The 8614-nt window shown below is 46.8% G+C and overlaps 1 protein-coding gene and 1 non-coding gene across 2 annotated transcripts in view; one reads left to right on the top strand and one right to left on the bottom strand.

Moving 5' to 3' along the window:
* Positions 1-814: 814 nt before the first annotated feature.
* The window catches only part of SDHB (succinate dehydrogenase complex iron sulfur subunit B), a 30608-nt gene continuing 22808 nt past the window's right edge, over positions 815-8614 (top strand). The window contains exon 1 of the mRNA XM_043445210.1: positions 815-1084. Coding sequence (XP_043301145.1) covers positions 1013-1084 — 72 coding nt within the window. The 5' untranslated portion in view covers positions 815-1012. The remainder of the gene's footprint in view (positions 1085-8614) is intronic.
* LOC122426972 lies at positions 5372-5478 on the bottom strand. The gene has a single exon (XR_006265317.1). It is a non-coding gene; the product is annotated as a U6 spliceosomal RNA (small nuclear RNA).

The following is an 8614-nucleotide window of genomic DNA, read 5'->3' as shown; positions in this document are numbered from 1 at the left end:
CCCTTGGTTCATTCATCAGCTATCCTGATTTGCCTGGGACTGACCACCTGGAGGAGGAAATGGCGCCCACTCCAGTACTCTTGCCTGGAGAATCCCACGGACAGAGGAGACTAGTGGGCTACAGTCCACAGGGCCGCAGAGTCAGACACGACTGAGCGACTTAGCAGGCACGAGGAGTTTATCCGAACCCAGGAGTGCTGAAACCTGTAAAGTCTCAGGCAAACTGCACTGTGTCTCACAGAAATTACTCAGAGACTGAGTGAGTGATATGACTGATAAATTTTACAGAAGAAAGAACTGCCGTGATGGAGAAGACTCTTGAGAGTCCCTTGGTCTGCAAGGAGATCTAACCAGTCCATCCTAAAGGAAATCAGTCCTGAATATTCATTGGAAGGACTGATGCTGAAGCTGAAACTCCAATACTTTGGCCACCTGATGCGAAGAACTGACATTTGAAAAGACCCTGATGCTGGGAAAGATTGAAGGCGGGAGGAGAAGGGGACGACAGACGATGAGATGGTTGTATGGCATCACCGACTCGATGGACATGAGTTTGAGTAAACTCCGGGAGTTGGTGATGGACAGGGAGGCCTGGCGTGCTGCAGTTCATGGGGTTGCAAAAAGTCGGATACGACAGAGTGACTGAACTGAACTGAACAGAAAAAAGGGGTTAAAACCGGGACAGGACTTGGATCGGGCCCCGCCCCCTCGCGCATTTAGCCCCTCCCCTCCCCCTGACCCACCCTCAAGCCCCGCCCCCTTCCTCTGGGAAGGTCACCTTCCACCCTGGGAAGCCGAGTGGGCCTGCGCCGGCCCCCGCACCTGCGCACGCTCGCGTTGGTTCCCCAGCCTTCCCTTCGCCTCTCGGGGACCGGAAGCCCCGCCCACTCGGCGGCGCCTGCGCTGCTAGTGGGGACTCGGTGGGCCCTGGCGTGGCGCCGCGGTGCTCGGCGGGACGCCGGCGGAGCGTGACCTCGGGCTCGAGGGGTGGGGCTCGACGTCAGGAGCCAAGATGGCGGCGGTGGTCGCTCTCTCCTTGAGGCGCCAGTTCCCGGCCGCAGCTCTCGGCGCGGCCCGCCTGCAGGTGAGCCGCGGCGCGGGGCGGGGGACGAGGGCTGGCGTGAGGGTCGCGGAGACGGCCTGCACGTGAGGGGGCGGTGGCGGAGGTTGAGGGGGCCCCGGGGCGGGCCCCGGGGAGGAGCGCGACCCGCTCCCGCCGCCCGGGGTCCTGATGCCGGTTTCTTTCTGCACCTTTCTGCCGCCTGTGAGGTGGTCAGAGCGAAGGGGGGTTTTTAGACATAGTGGGGGAAAAGGGTTAGGAAGGACACTTGGATTGGCCAAGGTCACATGGCGAGCGGGTGACGACTGACTGGTGGAAGCAGAGCGCGAATCCAGGCGTTCGGACGCCAGGTCCTTGTTCTGCCCGCTAGCCATCACTGTCTGTCTGGGAAAGGCAGACCCGCCGGGGCGTGAAGGGCAGGGCCTGGGAGGCAGCCCTGCAGGGCGCACGGTTGGGAACTCGGGCAAGAGGGAAGGCACAGAAGGGAGAAGCGGGGGGACCCACTTAGCTCCAAAAAAACCCGGGGACCCGAGCGCCCCAAAAAACACTGGTCTCCTGAGTGTCGTGTAGCGACCTCACAGTTTGGACTTGGATCGGATCCAGAGGTTGGCGCTGCTCTTATTTATAGCGTTCAGGGTGCGTTGGTAGTAGTTTTTCGCCACATCCATTGTATCGTCAGGAAAATGAGAACATGGAGAAGGGGAAGGGAAACTGCCATTGCAGTCTGTGTATATCAAAGACTAAGGTTTTACAAATCCCTTTCAAATCATTTTCCCCTGGGAAAAAATCCTGTGAGGTGGGTGAGCAGGAATTCTAACCTCCTTTTTAGAGATTTGAAAACTGCTGCTGCTGCTAAGTTGCTTCAGTCGTTTCCGACTCTGTGCGACCCCATAGACAGCAGCCCACCAGGCTCCTCTGTCCCTGGGATTCTCCAGGCAAGAATACTGGAGTGGGTTGCCATTTCCTTCTCCCTTTGAAAACTGAGGCCCCCAGAAAGATTATTTTTCACTTGCTCGAAATATCACAGCCAAGAACCAGTTGATCTAGGACCTAAACTCACTGTTTTGAACATAATGTGTGAAAAACTCTTAGCACAGATCAAGACACATGATAGGTGTACAAAATATATTCATCTCTCTCCTCTTCTTGCACTCCTGTGAAAATACATCTAGTATTAAGTAATTTCTGTGGTTTTACAACACAGTGCCTATGGCCCATCTTCTAATGCTAATTCTTTCCAATATGCTGTCCGTGAACTGGACAAGTCATTTTATAGTCATTCTGAAAAACAGGGATGGGAGTGAGGCCTGCCTATCAGAGCCTCAAGCTGGTCCCCTCTGAGCATTAAATTGGTGATTGATAATGACCTTGTTTACCAGTTCCTTTTATAGTTGCTGAGCAAGCAATCAAATTGTGAGAGCCCCACCAATGAGAATGAGTTCTAAAGCTCAGGTCCCTCTTCCAAGAATGAATTCTAGAGAAGGCTAGTTTCATAGGTCAGTGTTGTAATTTCCGGGGAGGCCATCCTAGGGCCCCTGAGGGCAGAGAAAACAGAAGATTCCACCCCCACTCTCACTATCTTCTAGGAATATGCATTCATACCTCAAAAGCCACCTGAAAAGTAATGAGCGTGGTGTATTACCTCGGGTGTGTTCAGATTCCTAGGAGTCTATAACATAGTAGGATTTCTCTTCTGAATTCTTTTATGCTTTAGTTTGCACCACTGAACCACAGTTCTGCCTCTTAAGTATTTAACTGTAATGTATTAATTGTTGCTTGTGATGTTGCTTCATTTTCTTGTCTAGACTGTGTATTCCTTGAGGGCAATTACCACCTACTTTCATTTGTGTATATCTTTGCTCTTAGCACTGGCAGCGTTAGGATATCTGTCTGCCAATCAGAACAATACAGGAACTGATATGGTTGCCAGTATTGAAAAGCTGAAATTATTTTCTGAACAATTCTAGGAGCTTGGCCCTCCAGTTAATCATCTGAGGTAGATGTTAATATTCCCCGTCTTGTTACAAAAGAGGAACTAAAATCAGAAAGGTTATGTAATTTGCCAAAGAACATTCAACCCCCAAGTGGTAGAGCTTTGATTTGCACCAGTGCCACTCACACATCAGAAACAAGCCTGACCTTGTGTTCCCCTCAGGTGTGTACGGACCTCCCTGCCCTCCTCCTCTCCATTTCTCACCTTTCTGTCGCCCCTCCAGACCTGCCCCTTAAGGAAGCTTTCCTAGAGAACAGACCGGCTGCCTCCAGTATGGTGGAGAATCCACACTTATCCTCAGTTCCATTTCAGTCCAGTTGTTGAGGATCTCGCTTCTCCCCTTAAATTTAAACTGTGTGTTTCATCTTATCTAAGGTGCCCTACAAAGGTGCGCTTAGCCTTGAACATGCTTTAGTTTTGTAGATTGAGGTAGAAATGCTTTTGAAGGACCCGCCTCGCTCTTGGGTTTGGAGTATGAATTGCTAGGTAGGCTACCAAAAAAAAAAGACCTCAAATTTTTGCCCACCTCTTCATGTCTGCCCGTAAATGACCCTTTCTGCCTGTTACTGTGGGAAAATTGGCAACACTCCTCTGGCTACCCTTCACTCATGCTCTCGTCCCATCGCTTATTCACAGAGAGCTTTCCAGAAATTCTCCTCTTGCCCCCGCATGATCAGGTTTTCGTTCTTTATCAAATCAGCAGCAGCACACAAACATGGTACAATTTTTCTCATCTCAGAGAAAGCCATATCCAGCCACCACCCCAGTTCTCCACTCGTCTTTATAGAAAAATTTCCCAAGAGGTGTCTAAACTCACCAACCACAGTTCATCTCTCCACATCTTCTCAGGAACCTATTCCAGTCAGACTTTTCACCCTTAGCACTTCACGGAAGATAACTTGGGTCAGGGTCACCAATGACTTCGGCTTTGTTAACTCCAATGTCAGTTCTCATGGTACTTTGCTCCCTGAGGCATACTGTTAACTCCCTCCTCAAAACATGTTTTTGGCATGCCTGCCAGGCTCCAGGTGTTCCTCCTCACATGTTGGCAGTCCTTTTCTCTCTCTCCCTTGGCTGATTTCTTCTCATTGCCCCAAACTAAACACTGGAGTCTGTCCTTAGGCCTTGTCTTCATAGACACTCCTTTGGGCTTTAGATGCCTCCTAAATTTATGTCTCCAGCTGAGACGTCACCCCAGATCTTCAGACTCAGACGGCCACTCAACTATATTCTCAGAATTTCCACATGGATATTTAATAAACTTTGCTGGCGTGAAACCAAAATCCTGACACTCCCCCTGACACACACACACACCGGCCTTCTCCTCCCGTCTCAGTTGATGGTAGCGCCATCCTTCACATTGCTTCAGTTCAGTTGCTCAGTCATGTCTAACTCTTTGCGACCCCATGGACTGCAGCATGTCAGGTCTTCCTGTCCATCACCAATTCCCAGAGATACTCAGACTCATCTCCATTGAGTCAGTGATGCCATCCAACCATTTCATCCTCTGTTGTCCCCTTCTCCTCCTGCCTTCAATCTTTCCCAGCATCAGGGTCTTTTCAGATGAGTCAGTTCTTCGCATCAGGTGGCCAAAGTATTGGAGTTTCAGCTTCAGCATCAGTCCTTCCAATAACATTCAGGACTGATTTCCTTTAGGGTGGATTGGTTGAATCTCCTTGCAGTCCAAGGGACTCTTAAGAGTCTTCTCCAACACCGCAGATCAAAAGCATCAATTCTTCAGTGCTCAGCTTTCTTTATAGTCCAACTCTCACATCCATACATGACTACTGGAAAAACCATAGCTTTGAATAGACAGACCTTTGTTGGCAAAATAATGTCTCTGCTTTTTAATATGCTGTCTAGGTAGGACTTCCTTGTTGGCTCAGCCGGTGAAGCATCTGCCTACAGTGTGGGAGACCCGGGTTCGATCCCTGGGTTGGGAAGATCCCCTGGAGAAGGAAATGGCAACCCACTCCAATACTTTTGCCTGGAAAATCCCATGGGCGGAGAAACCTGGTAGGCTGCAGTCCATGGGGTCCCAAAGAGTCGGACATGACTGAGTGACTTCACTTTCACTTTTTCACTTTCAGGTTGGTCATAACTATTCTTCCAAGGAACAAGCGTCTTTTAATTTCATGGCTGCAGTCACCATCTGCAGTGATTTTGGAGCCCCAAAAAATAAAGTCTGTCACTGTTTTCACTATTTCCCCATCTGTTTGCCATGAAGTGATGGGACCAGATGCCATGATCTTAGTTTTCTAAACATTGAGTTTTAAGCCAACTTTTTCACTCTGTTTCACTTTTTTTTTTTTTTTTTTTTAAATATGGAACGCTTCACGAATTTGCGTGTCATCCTTGCGCAGGGGCCATGCTAATCTTCTCTGTATCGTTCCAGTTTTAGTATATGTGCTGCCGAAGCGAGCACTCTGTTTCACTTTTATCAAGAGGCTCTTTAGTTCTTCTTCACTTTCTGCCATAAGGGTGGTGTCATCTGCATATTCGAGGTTATTAATATTTCTCCCGGTAGTCTTGATTCCAGCTTGTGCTTCATCCAGTTCAGCATTTCTCATGATGTACTCTGCATATAAGTTAAATGAGCAGGGTGACAATATACAGCCTTGACGTACTCCTTTCCCAATTTGGAACTAGTCTGTTGTTCCATGTCCAGTTCTCACTGTTGCTTCTTGACCTCCAGATTTCTCAGGAGGCAGGTCAGGTGGTCTGGTATTCCCATCTCTTTCAGAATTGTCCACAGTTTGTTGTGATCCACACAGTCAGAGGCTTTGGCATAGTCAATACAGCAGAAGTAGATATTTTTCTGTAACTCTCTTGCTTTTTTTTCAATGATCCAGCGGATGTTGGGAATTTGATCTCTGGTTCCTCTGCCTTTTCTAAATCCAGCTTGAACATCTGGAAATTCATGGTCCTCGTATTGTTGAAGCCTGGCTTGGAGAATTTTGAGCATTACTTTGCTAGTGTGTGAGATGAGTGCAATTGTGTGGTAGTTTGAACATTCTCTGGCCTGGCCTTTTTTTGGGATTGGAATGAAAACTGACCTTTTCCAGTCCTGTGTCCACTGCTGAGTTTTCCAGATTTGCTGGCATATTGAGTGCAGCACTTTCACAGCATCATCTTTCAGGATTTGAAATAGCTCAACTGGAATTCCATCACCTCCACTAGCTTTGTTTGTAGTGATGCTTCCTAAGGCCCACTTGACTTCACATTCCAGGATGTCTGGCTCTAGGTGAGTGATCACACCATCGTGATTATCTGGGTCGTGAAGATCTTTTTTGTACAGTTCTTTTGTGTATTCTTGCCACCTCTTCTTAATATCTTCTGCTTCTGTTAGGTCCATACCATTTCTGTCCTTTATTGAACCCATCTTTGCATGAAATGTTACCTTGATATCTCTGATTTTCTTGAAGAGCTCTCTAATCTGTAACATTTTATTGTTTTCCTCTATTTCTCTGTATTGATCACTGAAGAAGGCTTTCTTATCTCTCCTTGCTATTCTTTGAAACTGCATTCAAATGGGTATGTCTTTCCTTTTCTCCTTTGCTTTTCGCGTCTCTTCTTTTCTCAGCTATTTATAAGGCCTCCTCAGACAGCCATTTTGCCTTTTTGCATTTCTTTTTCTTGGGGGTGATCTTGATCCCTGTCTCCTGTACAATGTCATGAACCTCTGTCCATAGTTCTTCAGACACTGTCTATCTAATCCCTTGAATCTGTTTGTCACTTCCATTGTATAAGCAAAAGGGATTTGATTTAGGTCATACCTGAATGGTCTAGTGGTTTTCCCCAGTTTCTTCAATTTAAGTCTGAATTTGGCAATAAGGAGTTCATGGTCTGCGCCATGATCAGCTCCCGGTCTTGTTTTTGCTGACCGTATAGAGCTTCTCCATCTTCGGATGTAAAGAATATAATCAAACTGATTTCGGTGTTGACCATCTGGTGATGTCCATGTGTAGAGTCTTCTCTTGTGTTGTTGGAAGAGGGTGTTTGCTGTAACCAATGCATTCTCTTGGCAAAACTCTGTTAGCCTTTAACCTGCTTTATTCTGTACTCCAAGGCCAAATTTGCCTATCTGGACCAACTGCAACCTGAAATCTTGATGATTGTATGAGTCAAAAAAAAACTTACACTGTTTGGGGAAAAGGAATTATCTTTTTGTGCTGTTCTGTTTTGGATTTGCATTTTCACCACTACATATAGCAGCTACAAGGTGAACTTTGGGGTTAGATGACCTGTGTTTGAATCCTGTCTCTCTTGTTTTATGACCTTCTTCTTATTGTTTAAGAATAAAAAAGCTGTCCCGATAAAGATGTTGTGGAGATTAGAGATACTTCAGTACGATGTCAGGCACATGGTAGAGGGCTCAATGATGAAAGCTGTTATTTCCACTTTTACTTCCACTGCAACACCTGCAGAACAAATGTTTAGATTTCTCTTCAGGGAGTGTGTTTAAATCACTTCTCCCACGATCCTGTGGACCAGCTCTTAGTGCCGTCCTCAGGATGAGCAAAGCGCCTCCGCTTTTAGAACCACAGCCTGCTCTGTTCATTTTGATGTCAGTGTCTTCTATCCTCATGCCTGTTAGCCCTCCCCCCTACTGTATCAAGTGTTGTATAAAATATGGTTTTAACTCAAAATTAAATTAGTTGTTTTGGAAAAAAATCAGTGACACTTTGGGGCACCCCAGAACTTAGGTTGGGGTTTACCACCTTCTGATACTCCGATATTCTATTGCAGTGCATACTTGTTTTGTTTTTGTCTTGCATCATCCTTACGATAAGAGAGTTTAATGGTTTCTAAGCAAACGCAGTTTCTTTGGGATGATCTTCATGATCAAGTTTAGACCTTTGCCTCTTTTTAAAGTGGACAGGAAGCAAATATGTAAGTATTAGAGGTGTTAAAAGTGAGGGTCCATTGCAGTAACCATGGTCATTTTTGACAGGCCTTTTGTGGGAGTTAAACTGAGCTTAATAGAGCCAGATACCTGTGCCCATTGACAGTACTATCATATCAGGTCTTAAAACCAGGGAGTTGTAGCTGACAACTGCAAAGTCCCAGGTTCTTTTTAAATTCCCAGTTTAGCTAATGTTTGGGTTAAAAATTTGCAGAAGTTAATTTTACAGAGGTATTTTGCCCTCTCCCCCTACTACCTGGCTCAGGCACAGCAGCCCCTACTTTGGAACACCGTTTATTGAAAGTTAAACCTTCTGCTACCATTTATCCTCGTTGTTCAGTCGCCCAGTCATGTCTGACTCTTCGAGACCCCGTGGACTGCAGCACAGCAGGCCTCGCGTCCCTCACCAACTCCTGGAGTTTGCCCAGGTTCATGTCCAGTGCACTGGTGAAGCCATGCAACCATCTCATCCAGTGTTTCCCCCTTCTCCTTCTGCCCTCAATCTTTTCCAGCATCAGGGTCTTTTCTCATGAGTTGGCTATTTGCATCAGGTGACCAAAATATTGGAGCTTCAGTTTCAATATCAGTCCTTCCGATGAGTATTCAGGGTTGATTTCCTTTAGGATGGGCTGGTTGGATCTCCTTGCTGTCCAAA

Source organism: Cervus canadensis, chromosome 24, assembly GCF_019320065.1.
Source record: "Cervus canadensis isolate Bull #8, Minnesota chromosome 24, ASM1932006v1, whole genome shotgun sequence".
NCBI classification, from domain to species: domain Eukaryota; kingdom Metazoa; phylum Chordata; class Mammalia; order Artiodactyla; family Cervidae; genus Cervus; species Cervus canadensis.
This window is presented reverse-complemented; position numbering and strand designations above follow the sequence as displayed.